The following is a 23,181-nucleotide window of genomic DNA, read 5'->3' as shown; positions in this document are numbered from 1 at the left end:
ACGTGGCAACATTTCGCGCCTATGTGTATAAAAATAATTGTTTTTGATAGTATAAACGTCACTGTCAGTGTCGAATTACCGACGCACTGTTGCCTCACTTTTGAAAGTTCGTAGAACTTTCGCAATATTGGACCGCGTTTGTTGCCACCTGTTGATCGCTACTGTATCACCTTAATTATTCTAACATGGTTTTTAAGGCTACTTTTGTATAAGCGATTAAGATAATATCGTCCGCTTATCGTAGGTGGTTCAGATATTGTCCATTGATTTTAATACCTTGTGAAGTTCCTCCCAGTGAAGTTTTTTAAAGACATCCTCCAGCGCTTGACCAAATAGTTTTGGAGAGATTGTATCTCCTCGTTTTAGTTAAACTGGTTCTGTTCCTTCATATACTTTTATTCTAGTTGAGGCATTCCGATATATGTTCTCTGTCAGGTCTGTATGTACCTAATCAATTCGACTGTTTTGTAAGTTTATTCTGGCCCAATGTTCGACGCAATCAAACGCTTTTTCAAAGTCGATTAATGCCATGAAAAATGGCATGCGATATTCGTCGGCTTTCTCGATTAAGATTTTCATCATTAGTAGATGGTCAGAAGTGCTAAATCCTGTTCTAAAACCCGCTTGTTCCCTTGACTGGTATTCATTAAACTTTGTTGTGTGGTTGTCAGTATTTTAGTGAATAATTTGTACAGACCATTTAGAAGTTTTATTAGGCGATAATTTTTCAGGTCTTGCCATCTATCGCCTTTTTTATGCAGGATAATTGTTATATATTGATTCATTCCAGTTATCCTCGATTTTCTTTTCCTGCATTATTTGATTCATAAGAGTATGAAGGATATTGATGACGATCTTTCCTCCGTTCTTCAGCATTTCTGCGGTCATTTCTTGTCCAGGCGCCTTATTGTTTTTCATTTCCTTCAACCCTCTCATCTTTGGATGTGTTGTTGCAAAAACAACACATGCCAGTACGCCCATTACTCACGTACGGATCGGAAACATGAGCAATGACGACTCGAGGTGAAGAGTTACTACGAATCTTTGAAAGAAAAATATTGAGAACCATATATGGCGGAGTTAATGAATAGGGTCTATGTACAAGGCCACTTTCGAACTCTAGACTTTTTGGTGATGCAGATATCGTGAAAACCATTAAAATAAACCGCCTAAGATGTGCAAGCCACGTTATGCGAATGGATGAAAGTGATCATGCTGAAATAACTATACTAAATAAGCCGGGATGGAGAAGACAAACACTCGGCAGGGAAGGATGGAAGAATGTTTTGAAGCTGACCAAGGCTCGACTTACGAAGGGCTGTAGCGCCAACTGATCATGATGAATATAACCGACCACTTTCTCCGGTGTTTTGATTTATACGTATTAAAGTCCGTGCTGAATGCATCTCAAGAACTGCCGATTTTTAATATTACAGTTTGGGCTTTTATGTGCATGTCTCAAAAATCCAGGTTTACATCTTCTACAAAATAACATTGACCACAGTACTAAAATCTACTTTGGGAGTGACCTATTTTTGCGTCAGTAATCTTGAATCCGCCATCAGAAACCTATACCTACAATAAATATGTCAAATGGAAGCTGTCAATTTTGGCGTATCAAATTTTGCTAGTAAGCAGTTCCTGGGATAATCGAAAAAAATCTAAATACATATATTATGTAGGTATATCAATTACAAATTATACAAGAAAAGTGACTATATTTAAATATACAGTAAAAGACGGGAAACATATTACATATTGTGAAGTAAAAAGAGATGAAATTGGTAGAGGTGGGAAATTATCAATAGAAACCTATAAATTTACATTATAAGTATTGATAGTTTCTCACCTTTAAACGTATCGCGCTAAGGAGAATGGTATAAAATTCTCCTGTGACAGTTTTAGTTGACATACTCTTCCGATATGTCTAAAGGTGGGAATTTTATAAAATTCTCCCGTGGCAGTTTTAGTTGACATACTCCGTTACGTCTAAAGGTGGGAAACTATCAATATAATGTAAATGTATAGGTTTCTATTGATAATTTTCCACCTCTACAAGTTTCATCTCTTTTTGTTCACCACGTATTATGTTTTCCGTCTTTTATGTTATATTGCTGGTTCTTAATCCACTCAACACTTTATAGAAATTTGATATTAAATCAAAGGGCCTAGCCGGGTAAGATGGTGAAAGTGCCCCCAACTCAATTTAAATTCCATATAGGTCACTTTTTAACACATATAGAGGAACTCTCTAAAATTTTTAGCCCCCTAGGTGGTTACGTGACCCCCCTAGAGCCCAATTAGGCTTTTTATGTTTTATTTTTTATCTCGGCCGCGTCAAGAGCTAGCCAAAAACTTTATTTAAAAAAGTTGTAAGTTTCAAAAAGATCTATATGAAAAAAAATTTTTAATTTTTTTGGCGGGAAATTCGAATTTTTAGAACAATTTTAAACTTTTAAATAACTCTGAAAAAAAAACTAAGACACTCGTTTTTACGAAAATCAATTATAATGTGTATTTTTGCACAACCTTTCACCCTGAATTTTTTCAAATTTTTAAAATTGGTGAAACGTACCTTTAAAAATAAAAAACCGCATTTTTTCGGCTTTTTTTTTCGTTTTTTGATACAATTTTATACATATTTTTCAAAAAAGGTAACACCGTCACTAGAATAGGTAAAAAAATGAAAAATAATTGGGTTTTCTTAATAAAATTTTTTTGTAACGCCATCCATTTTCAAGATACAGGGCGTTGAAGAAAACAAAATTTTACACATTTTTTACGATTTTGCCGAAATTAATGGCAACATTGCAATAATATTTGGCAGGTTTTAAGAGGTAGTTATCGTGCATTTTTTGACATACAATTAAGAATTTTATATTCATCATTGGCGCGCATACGGGTAATGGTCTGAAGTTTTTAAAGAAAAGAAGATGGTACGCCACTGTCATATTTCAAATTAACAATCATTTTTGAATTCCTCGTTCCATTTGTGACAAAAAATCGATCTTCCCATTTTTTCATACGACGCGCCGTTTTGTTGCAAAAAATAAAATATCTTAACGCTTCCAAAGTATTCGAATTAATTTTTATAATGGATGTACGAGTTTATGTATGTAGATGTAGAAACTACTAGAAGTTCGAATGCTTTGTAAGGATTAAGATCTTTTATTTTTTTAATAAAAATGCCGCGTCGTATGAAAAAATAAGAAGATAGATTTTTTGTCACAAATTGAACGAGGAATTCAAAAACGATTGTTAATTTGAAATATGTCAGTGGCGTACTATCTTTATTCTTTAAAAAGTTCAGACCATTACCCCTTTGCGCGCCAATGATGAATATCAAATCCTTAATTGTATGTCAAAACATGCACAATAACTACCTCTTAAAACCCGCCAAATTTTATTACAATGTTGCCAGTAGTTTCAGCAAAATCGTAAAAAATGTGTAAAATTTTGTTTTCTTCAACGCCCTGTATCTTGAAAATGGATGGCGTTACAAAAAAAATTTATAAAGCAAACCCCAATTATTTTTCAGTTTTTTACCTATTCTAGTGACGGTGTTACCTTTTTTGAAAAACATGTATAAAATTGTATCAAAAAACGAAAAAAAAACCAAAAAAATGCGGTTTTTATTTTTAAAGGTACGTTTCACCAATTTTAAAAATTTGAAAAAATTCAGGGTGAAAAATTGTGCAAAAATACACGTTATAATTGATTTTCGTAAAAACGAGTGTCTTAGTTTTTTTTTTCGGAGTTATTTAAAAGTTTAAAATTGTTCTAAAAATTCGAATTTCCCGCCAAAAAATAAAAAAAAAAATTTTTTCATATAGATCTTTTTGAAACCTACAAATTTTTTAAATAAAGTTTTTGGCTAGCTCTGGATGCGGCTGAGATAAAAAATAAAAACCTAAAAAGCCTAATTAGGCTCTAGGGGGGTCACGTGACCACCTAGGGGGCTAAAAATTTCAGAAAGTGAGTTCTTCTATATATGCTAAAAAGTGGCCTATATGGAATTTAAATCGAGTTGGGGGCACTTTTCACCATCTTACCCGGTTAGGCCCTTTCACTATAAAATATTATTTTGGAGGATATATTTATAGACGAGTTGGTAAATATTGGGTAACTTTTTTTAATTCTTGTGTGGTTAAATAATTGCAAAGAGCATTCGAAACTAAAAAAACCTTTTAACGATTCTGTTATTGCACAAAACAACTGACAAATTGACTTCCATTTTGAGAAAATCTGGGTTAAATTAATCAGACAAGTGGTCTTATGCACTTTTACGACATTAAACAATGCAGAATTACGATTAGTGAATAAACCTTGATTTAAAATCTTTTATAATGTAATGACTACAACGTGTTCATTCATTAAATAGGTCTGTTCAGATAGAGGTACATTATATAAGGTGAGATCATATTTTCACATCTTATGGGAACTGTAGTAATTTTAAATGCTTTAAGATTGGATTAGATCGTGGACAATTATTATTGCCCCAACTTAAATATTACCTTACAACGCAAAATATTTAAAATAAAAACAATAGTTTTTGTCAACGCATTTATTTCTAAGTGAAATTCTTGTTGTCCTCTATTCACTATTTCTGTTTTCTTCGGTAATTATTGATCCTTGGTATTTGAAATGGTCAATTGTATAAAAATCTTGACCGATCGGTGGTATAACAGAAGATTTTAACCTGTATAACAGCATGTTACTGGAGAAAGTACTATCATCTTGAGAAAATGTAGTATAAAAAAAGTACACTATTATGTCACAGCTTGTATGATATATTTAAAATTGGCTGTGTTCTGTATCTGTGTAAAATGAAGACAATGTGCAATTACAAAGATATCTGATTTGTCAGAACTCTCTCCTCTTGTTTTCTCTGCCGTTTGATTAAACTCCACCAAGAAACACTGTAGTTTTGATAAAATAAATAGTTGTTTTACCAGTGTATAATCCTTACATGTCGCAAGGTTTTTCATATTAGAAATCCTTTACTATCTTTTGCCAGTTTATTAAACATAATTACAGAAGATAAAAAAGGGGGTTCAAGGCAGGTTTTGTTTATATTCGAACTATAATTAAAGAACTTTACTAAGGCTGTAAGAAAACTTAGTAAGTTAGTTGTGTAGCCCTCTCAATAATTTCATCAGTACAAGCTGTCAGTGTACATACTTCGGCCTGGAACACTAAGAATGTCATTCCAAATTGTAGCATTCACTTAATTTGCCTGTTCGTAGTTCGTAGTTTTAATTTGCCTGTTTTTTATCCATCAGTGATCACATTTGATTTCCATTAGTGAAGGAGATTGCTCGTTCCCTAAATAATATGATTATCAGTGATGATAAGTTCTGGTATTATCTAATCTATTTGGTATCTTTCTAGTCATCATCTCTAAGCACATCTGAAAGATGGGTTGCTTAAGTATGGTACCCATAATGTTTGTGTGTCTATTGATTACATCATTGGGTCTACATGTGTTGTTTGCTTAGAGCATCAGGATAGCAAAAAGACGTATCACATAGATATGTAATTCCGATGAGGAAGACCAGAAATGCCTTTAATGAGGTAGTTCCTATAATTTTCAGGAGTTCCTGTCTCCTGTGATGGAACTGGCAGTACATCTTTGTACTGTGGTATATTTCCTTGACAGTAGTGATCTAATCTGATGGTTGTTTGTATCACTCGTATGTACAATCACCAGGTCACTTTAGTGTTAACCCCCAGGTTGTAGAATAGACAGCTTTAAACCCTTCAAATAATTGAACTAATTTACCAGTATGTACCTCGTGGTATCAATCCTGTCAAGAGGAAGAACTGGTAATTAAAAATACATAGTATGATGTATCACCAGACGATTTTATATCTGGAAAATCTCCACGAGGCGCTGAACAACGCATAATTAGAGATAACAAGATAGATTGTGTCCTATATTAACGATTCCAAAATAGCATTAAGAGTACTTAATGCTTACCTGGAGCAGATATTGGCTCCTACCATAGCCCACTAATAATTAATAACTTTAGGTCAGAGGTAAAAATGATCACTAGGCCTACAAAATACGTTGGAATCATATTGAAGTTTTAAAAAATGAAAAAGCTAGAGAAAAATTACAAAAGGAACTAGGGAATGAATACTGTATCAGCAAAAAATGAATTTAAGAACACGTGGAAGAACAATTGGAAAACATCAAAAATACTATACATAAAGCTTCACAAATTACTAGAGCAATAAATACCTCGAAAGACGGGAAAGCAGTTGGACCTGATCAAATTCCTGTTGAGTTACTCAGATTGTTAGATGAAGAGGGAATTACGATACTCCAAAGATTTTTCAACCAAATCTATAAAAAAGGAAAATTCCCTGTCCAATGGCTTGTATCTACCTTTATCCCTTTGCCAAAAAAGAACAACGCAACAAAGTGTCAAGACCACCGACTGATAAGTCTGATGAGCCATTCTTAAAAAATATTCCTCAAAGTTCTTCACTACAGAATCTCCACAAAATGCGATAAGGTTATTGGTTGCTCACAATTTGGATTTCGAAAAGGCCTGGGTACCAGGGAAGCACTAGTTGCAACCCAAGTGCTAGCTCAGAACTGCTACGATCAAAGCAAAGATGTAATGATGTGCTTTATAGATTATGAAAAAGCCTTCGATCGAGTACAACATCATAAACTCGTATATATACTAAAACAACTCGACATAGATCAAAAAGACATTCGTTGCATAGAAGCTCCTTACTGGAATCAAACAGCTGTCGTCAAGGTGGATAATGAAACAACGCAAGCTCAAAAAATTCTCAGAGGTGGAAGACAGGGATGCATTCTCTCCCCACTACTGTTCAATTTATATTCAGAAAGTATCTTCCAGAAAGCTCTTAAGGAATGCGAAAGCGGCATCAAAGTAAATTGTACCTGGGTCAATAATATACGATATGCGGATGACTCGGTCTTAATAGCAGACAATATAGAAGACCTCCAAAACCTTCTTAATAAAATTGGAGAGCATAGCGATAACATGGGACTTAGCATCAACATAAAAAGACGAAGTTCCTTATAATCAGCCGTCAGTTATGTCAACATCAAAATGCAAGACTAGCATATAACAACCAAGATGTAGAGCGCGTAAGAAAGTTTAAGTACCTGGAAACCTGGCTATGTGAAGACTGGATGTCGGATAGAAAGGGCCAGAAGTGCATTCATGAAATTCAGAAACGTCTTTACGAACTCTGACTTTGACCTAAACCTAAGACTAAGATTCACAAAATGCTATATATGGTCGGTGCTCCTATGTGGCATGGAAGGATGGACTTTAAAAATGGACACAATGAATGAGCTAGCTGCATTTGAGATGTGGATCTATCGACGAATCCTTAAAGCTCCCTGGACCGCAAGAATAACAAATGAAGAAATCCTGAGAAGAATTGGTACAGAACGACAACTGCTATGCACAATTAAACAGAGAAAAACGGCATACCTGGGGCACCTAATTAGAAATGAAAGATACCAGTTTCTGCAAACCTTAATTGAAGGAAAGATCGAAGGAAGAAGGGAAGTGGGCAGGAAGAAAATGTCATGGCTCCGTAATGTCAAACAATGGACAGGACTAAAAAACATAGGAGACCTAATACATACTGCAAGGGATAGAGAAAAATGGACAAACGTGATCGCGAATATCCATTAGTGGATTGCATAAGAAGAAGAAAGCTTCACAAAATGTTCTGGATTACAAAAGAATACAAGCAAATAAAAGTTGGATGATAGAGGAAATTCTTGACATGACGAAATAAAGAAGAAATTTAAAGGATAATGATAGAGAAAGAAAATAAGAGATTAAAAATAAATGGCTAATTAAAAATTGTTAGAAAGCCGAACTGCTACTTGCAAAAACATGACTTTTATGTTTAGTATAGTTTGCAAACATTAATAACATAACAAATTACAACGAACTACGCAAACTTAGATACTATAAATGAAAATTCAAATTTAACTGGCTCACCATATCATGTTAACATTGTTGTTGTTTTGTTTATTTGGGTTTATATGACTGCTGACACTAAATCCATTCGCCAAAATGTTAACATGTCAATGTAAGACTTAGTCGACATTTTAAGGGTTTTAACTCATGTATTTTTGGTGGCTTAGCATTAGAGCTTGCTTAGAACACTGATTATGCTCTCTTTAGAGCGAAAACGTTATGTTTTTTAATGTAGCCCTTTATTGGGGTTTTCAAATAAATACACCTTTTACACAGAAGATCTTTTTCTTCAATTTTTGTAATTAATGGTATACAGCCAGCTACAGGAAATCTTTTCCTCATGGATTTTAGCTAGTAATAACTAAATTATGCGTTGGTTAAAATTTGTTACTATAAATAGAAACCATATTTAAAATGTGTGGTCTTGTGGGATAATCCAAGGGTATGTAGACACTTATTTTTCAAAGCATTAAAAAATATAAAACCCAGATTTTCAAACATTGTTTCCTTCGCAAAAGACTTACGTACTTCTTGATTTTTCAGACGAATTGGTAGCCGAGAAGGAGCGTTACAAAGAAATTGGAGACGATTTGGACACCGCTTTCGTCGAGCTTATCCTTTAATTTTCTTTATGTTGTTTTAATAAACCCTGTATTCGAGGTATAGTCTTGCACGGCTTGTTCAGCGACTCAAATTCACAAGGAAGAACCATTACGGATTAAGTTCAGAATGAATACAGGGGAAAATATTGTGTTTTGACATTGTGTATTAGACTTTATTACCAGAAAATTTTTATGTAAATATTATTTTCATTAATACATGATTGTGAATGAATGTTGTATTTTATTTATTTATACTTGTTAAATAAAAAACATGATGACTTCCATCTTCATAAGAAACTCAAGGAATTCACAGACACGACATACTCACAAAAACCAAATGTCTGACCAAAGGAGAAGGCAAACTGATTTCAAGTCCGGAAGAACCAATAGTGCAGTCATTGAAGCTATTTAGATCAGAAATTTTTTACTATAGTCGGTTCGCTAAACTCAGACGCAACTGGCTAGATATTTTAGTCGATAATTTTTTTTGTTTTTTGCCAATTTTGCAAAAATTTGCAAAATTACTAACTTTAGTGATTATTAACTACTTAGTATCTATACTAAAATATCTAGAAAGTTGCGTCTGAGTTTAGCGAACAGACTATATGAACCGATTTACATGAAATTTTGGAACTAGGTTTATTCTACCCTTAACTTCAAAAGTGATATTGACCCGAACTCCGTTTTCACCCTGGGGGTGGTTGCCACCCCTTTTCGGTGATGGCAATTTTTTTTTTCAAAATTACCTCAGACGTCTGTAGAAGATCTAATTTAAGGAAAAAATGTTGTATAAAGTTATTTCAAAAACCCAATACTTTCCAAGTTATTGGCAATTGAAAATTCGGAATTTTCTCACGATTTTCAACAGTTTTTTGCAAATATCTCCAAAAATATGCAATTTAGCGATAATATTGTACTGAATAAAATTGTAGCAGGTAAAAAAATAAACAAATTAGTTTCTTAAAGAGTGTTCTAAGTGCAATATTAAGCGAGATATTGAAGATCAAAGCCGTTTTTTATTTTGTGTTAAATTTAATCGACGTATCCAATGCCATCTAGCGGAAAGCGAATAAATTTTATGCATGCTAATGAGAAAGGATTTTATAGTGCTTAAAATGAGCACTGTTAAAAGTCTTTTGTACGTATAATGAGTGAGCTGTAATTAAAAAAAAAAAAGAGGAACATCTAATGTTTTTTTTAATCAATGGATTGCATAAGTGCCATTTCCACCAAAATTAAAATTAATCGTATTCCGTCTAGAATCAACTTTAATATAAAGAATTTGATGGATTCTAGCAGTTTCGCTATTAAAATTAAAATTAATCGTATTCCGTCTAGAATCAACTTTAATATAAAGAATTTGATGGATTCTAGCAGTTTCGCTGCTTTGGAACACATATTTTTTGAAAAAATCACGATTTTAAGAAAAAAAAATTTTTGAATTTTTAAAAAATTCATAATATCTCATTATCTCTCTATTATATTATAATATCTCCCTTTTCATAATATCTCAAAAATAATGAAAGATACGTAAAAAAGTGTAATAATAAAAAAATAGGTTTTTTTGACAACTTAGGTTTGTTTGTTTTTCCTATCACACAAAAATTTACGAAGATATGATTGATTAAAGAGCGCGCGGTAGCGCAACCACAGTATCTCTCGAGCCCTTTGACCCTTCACCGTTTCAAAATAAAAGGTTTTTCATTTTTCACTACATATTATGATGGAAAAAGTTGTAGCTCTTTTAATTACCTTCAAAATGGTTTGTTACAAGTTGTGATAGCTTTAAAATTGAAGTAGTTATGGCCCAAAAACTAAATCATACATATTCAATGTTTTAATTTAGTGGTAGTTTTATAAGGGTTAAAGAAGATATGATTTTCCAGCATAGCTTTTTCGAGAACGTGGAAAGATATTTAAATCCTTTTTAGTTTATCAAAAGAAATTTTTTATACAATTTTTAATCGAGGGGTTGATTTTAAGGGTTGACAGGGGTTAACAATTAAATAATTAAGATAGAGAACGTAAAATATTATTTACTCTATATTTAAGTCTTCTTGTCAAACCAAATTAATTTTTTGTAAATTTTTTCTATTTAGGGGTTGTTTTTAAGGGTTGAAAGGGGGTTAACAATATGATAATTAAGATAGAGAACGTAAAATATCATTTACTCTATATCTAAATCTTTTTATGTCATATTAAATTAATTTTTGAAGTTATACTTCTTTACGATCGAGGGTGAAATTTTATAATTCCCAGGCGCATGCGCAGACAGACAGTATGTAGTTCGTTGCTAATCTTTCAAATTATGTATGTATAAGCGCAAATAAGTCATTAAAAGAATATATCAGTGTTCTTAGTAAATGTATTATTTATTATAATTTTTGTGTCTTTGGATTTGTCTTCCTCGGTCGCAAGATAATAAAATATCTATTTTTATACTTCACTTTGATCTATTTGTCACCGTGATGTGTAATTATATCCGACACGTCAATAGCACGGGGCTTGATAGCTCAGTTGGTATAGCATTGGACCAGAGATCGCGGGTTCAAATCCCGGACGAGTCATATTCATTTTTTTTTTATTTTTGGTATTGTAACTGTTAAGTATATTTATTTCGTTGAAATTATATAATAGAAGTATAACTTTTTACGTGCATACAAAGTACACACACACATACTTTTTTTGTAAATTTTTTCAATTTAGGGGTTGTTTGCAAGGGTTGTACGGTTTTCAAGGGGGGTGAAAATGAGTTTAACATGAGGTTATTGTGTTAGAAAACACTTCACAATGTCACTCTTTATTATTAAACACGTTTTCTGGCGATAAAATGGCTCAATGTCAATTTTTCCATTAAGGGGTTGTTTACACCCCTTAAAAATAAAAAACGGAATTCGGGTCAATATCACTTTTGAAGTTAAGGGTAAGATAAGCCTAATTCCAAAATCTCATGTAAATCGGTTCATAGTAAAAAATTTCGGAGGTAAAAACCTATTTTACGCTTCAATGACTGCACTACAATAAACATGTGGAAAGACTATATAAAGGAACTCTTCTATGACTTAAGAACCTCCTACATTAAATAGTGAAAACGGCGAAGGTCCTGCAATACTGAAGTCGGAACTGGAATTTGCTCTACGTCAACCAAAAATAGCAACTGCAGGAAAATACGAAATACCAACTTAGCTACTGAAGTTAATCAATGAGGAAAACTTAGACCTTCTCCTTGGTCTATTTAATAATATTTACAGTACAAGAGCGATCCCTAAAAGGTGGTTGGAATCCGTCTTCATACCACTGCCAAAAAAGAAGAACATCAAATCATGCCAGGACTTCTACTTTATAAGACTACAATACAAAATAGCATCCTGAAGCTTTTCTTGCGAATCATATAGAACAGAATAATGTATATATGCATTCCATGTCAAATCACTCAGGCAAAAAATTTTGGATCTCCGATTTGTCTGAAAATTGGTATATAGCTTCTGCGGGACGTAAAAATAAGATATTTAAAGTCAAAAAATCTTCTTTTTTTCTCAAAATGTTATTTTATGCGATTTTACAGTGATTTGGTGTTTATTTAAACAAATTTGCATTTTCTGTCGTAAAGTATCAATGAAAAACATATTTTAATAGAAAGGACTCAAAAATGTCATTATAACAAGTTATTTTGAATCAAAACAAGTTTTTGATCAAATTTTATAGGGTCTAGGACGTTTCATCGCCGCCGTTTCGATGCCGCCAGTTCGATGCCGGCCGATTCATCGCCAGTCAATTAATCGCTATCTGATATATTTCCGAATTTTTGACAGTTACAATTATTAGTTATTTTTAGTATTAATTAAGAATTCTAGGAAATGCGAGATATGACGGCGATGAAATGGACTGGCGATGAACCGGCGGCATCGAAACGTCCCATTCCGAATTTTATAGTGTAAAAAACGTTAAAATACCGTTTTTACATTTTCCTCCGTTCCCAAAATACATCATCATCGATTTGGCTGAAAATTTGCCCACAGATAGGACTTTAAGCGGTTAGAAGGATTTGAATTAAATTACAATACCAAAAAAGTTACATGCAGTAAAAATATCAGACTCAAAAGTATATTAGTCCAGTCGGGATAGCATTTGACCTTGAATGCCGAGCTGCCCAAAATTTTATTTTCATGATCTTTAGGGGAGTCAATAGTAGCCTAAATTTAAAATCACGAATGAATTCCTCCGTTACGTTAGCCGCCATCTTGATTTTAAAGGAGAACCTGTTTTGCTCAATATCTCCGCCATTTTTAACTTTTCGACAAAAATGGTAGGAACTGAAATTGTTCCAAATAAATCGTATTTACAATTATTACAATTTCCTTTTAACAATTTTTGTCGTGAGGTCGATATTTTCGAGTTAATTGTACTTACATTAGACGCCTATATATATTTTTTTACTATAATATTGCATGTAACTTTTTTGGTATTGTAATATAATTCAAATCCTTCTCACCCCTTAAAGTCCTATGTTTTGTTTATCTGTGGGCAACTTTTCAGCCAAATCGATTATGATGTATTTTGGGAATGGAGAAAAATGTAAAAAACGGTATTTTAACGTTTTCTACACTATAAAATTTGATCAAAAGCTTGTTTTGAATCAAAGTAACTTGTTATAATGCCATATAATGACATTTTTGAGTCACTTCTATTAAAATATTATGTTTTCCCTTGATACTTTACGATAGAAAATGCAAATTTGTATTAACACCAAATCACTGTAAAATCGCATAAAATAACATTTTGAGAAAAAAAGAAGATTTTTTGACCTTAAATATCTTTTTTTACGTCCCGCAGAAGCTATATACCAATTTTCAGACAAATCGGAGGTCCAAAATTTTTTTTGCTCCAAAATTGAGTGATTTGAAATGGAATGACCCATACATAATATAGAAGGTGCGACGAGGTCACCGGTCAAGAACAATTTGGCTTCAGGAAAAGCATGGGGACACGGGAATCAATATTCCGTTTTCAATCTCTGGTGCAAAGATCAACAAGCATACCCTTTTGTCTGTTTTATAGATATTCGAAAAGGTGATCGACCGGGTGCAGCACGGAACCTTGATAGGAAGATTGGAACGATAAAAGTATCAATCAAATTATAGAAACTATTGAAATCAGACAGCAATCATAAAGACCAATGGTAACACATCAAGGCCAATTGAAATACAACGAGGTGTCAGACAGAGTTGTGTGCTATCACCGATATTGTTAACGTCTACTCAGAGGTAATATTTGCGAAAGCTTTATCGCACCCTTCAGAAGGAATCGGGATAAAATGAAAAAGTGTAAATAACATTCGCTATGCTGATGATACTATTTTCAAGCGTCACTGGGAGTTGTGAAAAAATGGGGATGAAGATCAATACTGTGAAAACCAAAGTAAAAATATCAAAGAACAAAAACTTACCCCTTCCAATATACCACCAACAGCGTGAATACGTAGACCAATAAAAATATCTTGGTTGCTGGTTTAACAATCAACTTGATTATAAACAAAAAAGTAAGAGCAAGAGTAGAGATAGTCATACAAGGCTTTATCAAAATGAAAAGCTTATTTTGTAACAGTAGCATTAATATCAGTCTTAGATGTCGTTTTCTGCATTGCTATGTATGGTCAATACTGTTGTATGAATAGTATAAAACGGAGGTCTGGACGCTCAGAGCTGATAAAGATCATCATGAAAGTTAGAAAAGTTAGCTACTTATACACGTCATCTTCTGGAGTTTCCAAAGTTTTTGGACACCAATTGCACCGGAGGTCTGTATTTGCCTGTCGATAGTTCTTGTCGCGGTTCTGTATTTAAAAATCCGATTTATTTTTCCTAAACGCCATAGTCTAAATGTCAATAATCCATTAATGAAAGTAAACAAAAACAAGAATGACTCAATTCGAAATGCAATTGAAAAAATCGAAATACAACAAAAATAGGCTTGGAAAATAGGACGAATGAACCTGAAAAAGAGAAAAAATTCGAATACTACACCGATGAAGATGAGGTATCAAAGGAAACGGAATGGGTGTGAGCAAATATCGAAAAAAAAGAAAATCGAATTACCTCTTTCTCTTCCCACAAACAAGAAGTCTCAAATATAGAAGAAGGTAACACAAAGTAAAACCACCGCCACGAATAGTGGACGGAAAAATATGTCTACTTTTTGGTATTTTTCACGCGCAGTATTGATCGTTTTTATATGTTATGAATTTCTTTTATCGAGAAATAGATCTGAAAGAGAAAGGTAATGATTCAAATATTACCCTCCTATTGTTTATAACTCAGAAATCACCCTCATAATTCAACTTTTTCTCATTTAAAAGAAGCGTCTTGCCGAGTCTTTTCCAAAGCTGTTTTCTGAATTAAATTTAAACTAATAGTTACTGAGATATTCTATTTGTTTATAAGCCAAAAAATTGGTTATAACTTTAAAACATTCCTGAGGCCTCCTCCCAAATAATTTGATTTCAATTATATAAAGTATGTACGTAGATTGGTGGAGTGCTTTTTTGTATGCAAAAAATTGGCAAATTTCTATATAGTCTAGTTTTTTATGTGCAAGATTTGAAAAAAATTTAAGTTTTTTAAAAAAATTAGATTGCAAAATTATGCGAAATCTATTAAATCGATTTGAATGAAATTTGGTGGACTATTTTATTATATTATAAAGATTTTCTAGGTGTTTACAAAGAAAAGGCTTGTTTCCTCCCTTTTTTGTATTCATTGCTACTTTACAGCAAGGGTAATTAATTAAAACATTGTTAACCAGTCGTATCTTATAGTAAATTTAATTGTCGTTATGAGATGGAAAATAAGTCAATTACTGTTACTAAAGTTATCACACATCTTTTGCAAAAAATCAGAATGTAGACTAGACGTTTTTTCACAGATCCACCCTGGGATATATTTTACCAAAAATCAAACCAACTGTATTATGTTTACAATATCTACTACTAAAAAATAAATAAAAGTCAAACAATATTAAAAAATACATTTATTGAAAAAATGGCAATATTAATATCGAGGAAATACACTGGAAATCGATTAACCTTAACGATTTTAAAAATAGATGCGTCATAACTAAATAAGAAAGATACACACTAGGAATTACCGTAAGAATAAACAAAATTTAGTGGAATAATAACAAAGTTTCATAATGTGCCAAAAGAAACCTTTTTGAGATACACTTTTGAGATATATGTAATTTTTATAGCGTAAGAAATACTTCTTACGGACAATTAAAATATTAAAAAAATACAAAAGTCTTTTAAATAAATAATATATTGTAAATTATTAATTTTAACTTCACAAATTGGACCTAAATCAAAACTTGCCAAATAATTATACAAGTAATGAAAAATATTCAATACAAAAATTAGTTGTATGTTACAATAGTAACATTGTAAGAATGGAAAATATTATACTTATTAAGATAAGTGCTTGACCTCATCTGCTCTAATTACGGCGTCGATATCCGTAATTGGAACATTTTTATCGTTTGTGAACTAATTATCAAGTAGTAAGATCATAATTTTTATAGATTATTTGTTATCAAATTATTTCAAACATAATTTTTGAATATATTTTGGCGAACTGTAGTACCTACACTTTTAAGCATCTGTGATTAATCCATACAATGCTAAACTTTGTTATAAAACCAATGATATAAAAATATTTTATCCTTCTGTGTATCTTTCGAACACATTTTTGTACTTCTGTACTTTTCATATCGTGTATCCTCAATATTTATGTCTGTTAACTAAATAAACTAAACAAGAAAAGATACACACTAGGAATAACCGTTAAAAAGAGTAAACAAACTTGAGTGGAATAATAACAAAGTTTATTAACGTGCCAAAAGAAACCTGTTCTTTTCTCGTAAAATTCGGATTCCGGATAATCAAAATGTACAAAATACCAATTAACAAACATGAAAATAATTTCATTCGATTTTAGACCCGCTCTGCAAAATTGGAAAAAAGTTCCGTTTAACTGGTTTCTTATATTAAACAAGTATTGTATAAAAAACAGAAGTATGCATGCATTATGCAAATCAACGAATTTTCTTTAATTCCACTTCAAAAACAAGTGTCGAATTTCCTGGAATGGCTGGAGGGGATCCTTTAACACCGTATCTGCAAATTAAAAGTAAAATTAAAAATACAGCAAAAATATCAAGTAAAAATACAGTTGTTCAATTTTCACATTTTTCATAATTATCACAATTTTCACGGAACAGTCAACTCCAAGCTTTATAAGGCGCCGCACATCAAAGAAACATGAAACGTAAAACATGAAACATAAAACGTGAAACACGTTTCATGAAAATAAAACAATGCTAAGCAAATAGAAGTCCGCATACCAATGAAACGAGTGTGATTCATGTTGTTGTGAAGCTATTTCCTTGTGACATTTTTATAATGAACTATTTTAAATGGGAAATAAGCCACAATTTTACCAAAAAAATGAATTTATTAACGTTTCGACGCCCAAGTCGGGTGTCGTTGTCAAAATACAAAATACTACTAAATAAACAAAAATGTTGTTGCTTAGTAAAAAATTTTTCTAATAATTTATTTAATCTAGCTCACTTATATCGGCAATTCAGGCATGTATTATAACATTTTAAAGCAGAAGACTTTAAAATGATATTGCCAATATTGATGAGTTGCGTTCCTGGGACGACCTTACTAAAAGATAGTTCATTCGATTACATGAAATCAACCCCAACTCAAGAATATCCGCCACAAAAAATCATAGCATGTGATCTGTCTTTAAAAAGACAACAAATGCAAAGATGGCAGTAAAATTCTCGTGCTAGAGATTCCATAGTAAATCACGAGGGAAAACCAGGATACTATCCCGACATCGTAAGTATTTGGGCTTACATTTAGTTTACTCTCAAAACTAATACCAAATTCTGACTTTAATATATGTATGCTATTTTAAATTATAAATAATATTAATAATACATATATATTATATAAATAAAACTAAAATATAAAATATGTCTTAACTCGATATGTTAATGACTTACTTAAAATTGTGGCTTATTTCCCATTTAAAATAGACGACTTTACTAGAAGATAGTTCATTCGATTACATGAAATCAACCCCAACTCAAGAATATCTGCCACAAAAAATCATGAGTGTGATTCATGCGTGTGAAACATTTTTATCTTCCGAAGACGCACACCAAAGAAACAAACGTGAAACACGTTTCATGGAAATAAAACACTGCTAAACAAATAGACGTCCGCATATCTATAGCGATACGCTTTAATTACTATTTTTGCTAATTTTAATTTTAATAATTTTTCTCAAAACGAAATAATATTGGCCATATAAAAGTCACAGTTAATATACAAACCAGATGATAAGAAAGACATGGTTTTACAAAACTAAATGCATCCCTAACCATATGTTTTTGGTGTGTTCAGTGTAACAAACTGAATTCCCCATAAATTAATTATCATATCAGACCATTATGTCAACAACTCACTTTGGACATGCAATCGTTTTAAAACTGCATAAGTGTTTCTGTTTTTATACGCCAGATCTAAATAATGTTATGTCTATGTCTCGGATGTTGTTTTTTGATGGAATGTGTCTAAAGATATTCAACCTCTCATCTTTACCGATGAGCCCACGGAGGTTGAAGAGGGCGAAACACATTTCTAAGAACTGGTGTTTGGATCTTTGATTCTATTCGAAAAATTTTTCCCAGCCAGAAATAGTGGATGTGTGAGTTATTCGTAAGGGGATTTTTCCACATTCTCTATTTCATTTGTTAGATCTAAATAATTTAATGCCCATCAGGTCAGAGGGTAGAAACACAAACAGATTAGCGTCTGTGGCTTTCTTAACAGTCTCTTCACAGCATGCGAACCACGCGGACACCCGACTCTCGCTAACAATCGACCCTCTTCCGAGACCTAAACAAAACACCTTTTTGTTACCAAAATAAATAAATATTTTACTGTTCGTCATTAACTTATTTTTATTATTTTTTAATTAATTCCGTCAACTCACACCTACCGGAATATATCTATGAAACGAGTGTGATTCATGCCCATGAAACATTTTTATCTTCTTGAAACGTGTTTCATGAAATAGGACATGTTCTATTTTTCGATATCAGTTTCATTGTTTTGAATAATTAATTACGTGCGTAAAATAAATGCCGACCAAGAATTTAATATTGCATAGGTTTCTGTGGTATATCAGAAGGAAGAGTTGTACAATTTATAACCTGGAGTGGTAGTCGAATAGACAATAACAAGAAAATATCGTTTTTTTTTAAACCAGGACCGACAATAAAACAATGTAAATGTTTGAATACTCATTCTATAAAATTATTGAAATTTAGCAAGATGATTATTTAATTCGTTTGCAACCAAATATTAGGTACTATGGTTATGACTTCTGGACAGTAATAAAAGAGTTTCCACAACAGCAACGACCTCGTCATCATCACTTTCTATTATTTACTATACAAATTTTATCTTTGTTTCTTTGATTAGTATATTAGTGTAGGCAACAGAGGTTAAACTTCGCAAACTCGACAAAAGTCCGGTTTTACTTTTTTCTGGTATTTCAAGGGGTGCTTATTATGAGACTAACATTTTCTTAAAAGATTTGCCCCGGAACACCCATTTTCATTCCTTTAAAGGGGGTAGGAAAAAATCCTACTCCATCAGTAGCGTTTTTTATAAAATATATATTATGGTTATTGCAACATCCCTGCGGAAACTACCCTTATCCCTGAAAATAAGTTTGGTGAGCATGTTTTTACGATTTTTTCAATGCCTATACATTTTTTTTTGAAACAGCGCTTATACAGAATTAAAGACCACTATTTGCTCTACAAATAAGGTCCTATGCATTTGTTTCGTATAAGCAACCGTTACGGCACAGTGGCGCCGCAAACGTCAGAAATGCTTTGGCGGGCTTTTTGTTTTTTTTTCGTCACCTATTCATTTTATTAATAACATACTTATGACAAATAAAAGGACACATTGTCTGCTACATATTATGACCTATACATATTTTACTTTCTTTGCACCCTAAAGCCACAGTGGTGGGCCAGGGTCAATTTTTGCATATTTTCTTTATTCATTTTCCTTTTTTTGTGGGGTGGTTTCGGGGAAAATATGGGGGTGAATTATACAAATCTGTAACTAACACTTGTACATGGGTAATCGCTGAAAGTTTTTTTACGCTAGCATAAGCGGTTCAGATGGTATAAAAACGGACTTTTTAAAATTTAACAAACTGTAATTAAAAAATGGACAATGCCCTTAAATGAAAGGGACCGTTCAAGTATTACGTAAGGCAGGTTGGGGGGGGGGGGTCAAAAATCTTCAAAAATGGCGTTACGTAATACTTAAACGCTCCCAAACCTATGCCAAAAAATCAGACATTTATTTGTGATTAATTGCCGCTGGGTTGCTTCTTGATTCCCATTACGGTTAGGGAAAAATAATTTTTTTTAAAACCTTGTCAACTTTGGGGCGCCACCTCCGCTAAACGGTGTGTGATAGATATAGCTGTCGCGGAATAAATTGTAGGAAATATAGCCCTCTCCATATTTCTATTAAGGAATTTTTTGCAATAACGTACAGGAAGGGCTACGTTTCGCAAAAACCACAAACTACCCCCTTTAAATGGATGAAAATGGCTGTTCCGGAGCAAAATCTTTTAAGCAAAAGCTAGTCTCATTAAAAGCACCCCTTGATATACTAAAAAAAAAATAAAACCGGACTTGTGTCGAGTTTGCGAAGTTCAACCTCTGTTTCCTACACTATATAACATGAAACGGTTTCGTTCTTCACAATTTATTTGTTTCATGTTTCACGTTTCTTTTATATTAAAAAGCAATTAAAGAGCAGCGCCGACAGCAACGACCACGTCACTATCCATTGCCGACTATACAAATTTTATTTTTGTTTCGTCGATTAGCATACCACATGAAACAGTTACTTTTTTTACAATTTATTTGTGTCATGTTTCACGTTTCATGTTTCTTTGATGGGCCTGCATAGAAAACGCAACAGCAGTGACACACTAAAAGGCGGGAAAAGTACGCGCACTATTACTGCGCAGATCGTCGGCCATTATTAGCGTGTACCAAACAGTGTAGCAAATCGGCAGTGTTGCCGAAAAAATCTAAAGCAGCCTGTTATAAAGCAAACCGGTAAAGTAAAGAATGTATTTTAAAATTTGTGGCACAAATGGGCAGTTCCCGACCAACATAATACATTGTGTAAGAGTTACAAAAAGAGTAAATATTTTATTCAATTAACTGTAACCTGTGTCAAAGTGTCAAACTAATATCGATTCGATTTTAATAACAAATATAAAACTTACGCCATCTGGGGAGGACAAGTAATTCGCCTCTTTCCTCCAACTTTCATTCCCACTAGTCCCACATCCCATCCTTTTATTACTTCACCAGAACCTAGTTTAAAAGCAAAACCTTGGCCTTGCTTATGTGAATCAAACATCTTGTTATTGTTCTTCAGTCTTCCTTCATAGTATACCTAAAAACAAAGAAAAATTATGACTAATATTAATGAAAATAAAAATAGACGGTTTAGTTTTCATTCAATTCGACTCTCTTGCAGAGACACATGTTTCTACGTTTACCCGTTATCAAAGAGGCTTTGCAAGAAGACTGATTATACCGGGTGGATCAAAAGTCAGTTAACCGTTTTGTATATTAATAAAAGCAAAAATTAATAATAAGTAAAAAAAAACGTTTAATAAGTAGGTACAAAGAAGTTACATTTTATGGTCAAAATGTAAACCACCTTCATCAATACATTTTTGGCAACGCTTATACACAGTGAAACAAGTCTCTACAGACTTTTAAGTTGGCACAGAGAACTTCAAATTGGCAAAACCATTATCTTTAAGTACTCCCCACAAGGCAAAATCACAGGGCGTCAAATCTGGCGAACGCGCGGGCCATTCAATTGTGTCTCTTCTCCCTATTTAATCACTAAACTGGTCACTTAGAAACTCACGAACTTGCAATCCGTAAAGAGGCGGTGCACCGTCGTGCTGAAAATATCGAACACCTCGTAACTGTGGATTATTTGCAAGGCCCTTCGCAGAGCATGATATATTTTCTTGGAGACGCCGCAAACTTGCGCGTGACTTTTTTGATAGCGTTAACTGAATTTTGGTCCACCCGGTATATTTAAGTAACATACGATGCTAGAGTGCAACAGATGGATAGTAGAAAGGAACAGAATGAAAAAAGAGAGACAGGTGTGAATTTTGTGACAGTTCGAGAAATGATTGAAAATAAATCTGGTTGGACTAGTATACACAACTGTATCCGTGTAGTGGTCAAGAAGAAAGAAGAGGGGCGTGTAGTGGTCAAGAAGAAAGAAGGAGGAAAAACAACTGTACCAACGATAGGGGTGAGACGGAAATATATTATAAGTAGAAGGTAGGGGGAATCAGTTTTGATGAGAGGCGAATAGGTGAGTTTAATTGTATGAGACAGGCTGTGGAAAAAAAGCTCTAATAAAAAAAATACAGACAAAAAAACCCAATTTTGGGACCATAAAAGGGGGAAACGGGGAAAAGGAAGGGCCTCTTTGCTTACAGTCTGTGGATAAATGAAGGTAAAGTGCTTCGGCAGCGATGTCGACCTAGGTATTCGGCGTAGCCTCGGCGACGCCGAGCGTTTTAAAGTACCTCGGGAACTACCGCTGGGGCTACGAAGATTGAATCCTGCGTCAGTCAGGCGGTGTTCTGGACTGAGATGTCTTTTAAAGATTCCAGACCCCCCTCTTAAAAAAAAAGTATTATACCGGAGTATGCTTTAAGCTACCTATAACGAGGAGAGATGTAATCTGGGCAGTATCGGAGAATAGGCCGTTTTGGGGAAAAGTTATTTACCAGCAATTTTATTTTATTTTAAACAAAATGGCCCCCGAAAATCGTGTTTTTTTCAATTTTTGCTCTATAACTCCAAAGATTTTAACTTTACACCAAAAACACCCAAATAAAATTTGACCGTAATTAAATTCTGCATAGAGACGTGTTTTTGCCGATTTACCTCGACGAAAATTTTCCCCGGAAAATGCGGGTTTTTCCAACAAAATTTTTATTTTTCTACTAAAATTTTAGATAAGTAATTGTTCATCAATAATTAAATAACATAGTAATATAAAAGATCCTTTCGTATAGATTATAATTCCCGAAGCCGATCGAAATTGAATTAACAGTTTAGCAACAATTGAATTGTTAATTAAAAATTTACGGTCGCTATAATAACCACAATAATTATGATACTAAGAATATCTATGATTTTTGTATACAAAGACACTGTACCTATCTAATGTACTTTATATAATTGAAATTGGACTATTTAAGCGGCATCAGGAATATTTTAAAATTATAAACAATTTTTTGGCTTATAAACAAAATAAATATAATATCTCAGGAAATATTAAATTAAATTAAATCATGAAAACGGTTTTGGAAAAAAAGCTGCAGGACGCTTCTTTTAAAAGAAAAAACGTTTAATTGGGAAGAGTGGTTCCT

At 33.0% G+C, this 23,181-nt stretch overlaps 2 protein-coding genes across 12 annotated transcripts in view; one reads left to right on the top strand and one right to left on the bottom strand.

Moving 5' to 3' along the window:
* The window catches only part of LOC126889414 (tropomyosin-2), a 174,604-nt gene extending 165,785 nt beyond the window's left edge, over positions 1-8,819 (top strand). For 8 of the 11 annotated variants that reach the window (XM_050657698.1, XM_050657696.1, XM_050657686.1 and 5 more), the window contains one exon: positions 8,529-8,819. In XM_050657698.1, the coding sequence (XP_050513655.1) occupies positions 8,529-8,608 (80 nt within the window). In that variant the 3' untranslated portion in view covers positions 8,609-8,819. Of the gene's footprint in view, positions 1-4,381 lie in introns of all 11 variants that reach the window. The other 3 variants (XM_050657690.1, XM_050657689.1, XM_050657688.1) reach the window with 1 other exon arrangement.
* A 6,779-nt stretch (positions 8,820-15,598) lies between these two features.
* LOC126889416 (46 kDa FK506-binding nuclear protein) overlaps positions 15,599-23,181 on the bottom strand; it is a 41,222-nt gene continuing 33,639 nt past the window's right edge. Inside the window, exons 6-7 of the mRNA XM_050657706.1 lie at positions 20,989-21,161; positions 15,599-16,754 (exon numbers count right to left, since the gene is read on the bottom strand). Of these exons, the coding sequence (XP_050513663.1) occupies positions 16,673-16,754; positions 20,989-21,161 (255 nt within the window). The 3' untranslated portion in view covers positions 15,599-16,672. The remainder of the gene's footprint in view (positions 16,755-20,988; positions 21,162-23,181) is intronic.

This window comes from Diabrotica virgifera, chromosome 8, assembly GCF_917563875.1.
Source record: "Diabrotica virgifera virgifera chromosome 8, PGI_DIABVI_V3a".
NCBI classification, from domain to species: Eukaryota; Metazoa; Arthropoda; class Insecta; order Coleoptera; family Chrysomelidae; genus Diabrotica; species Diabrotica virgifera.
This window is presented reverse-complemented; position numbering and strand designations above follow the sequence as displayed.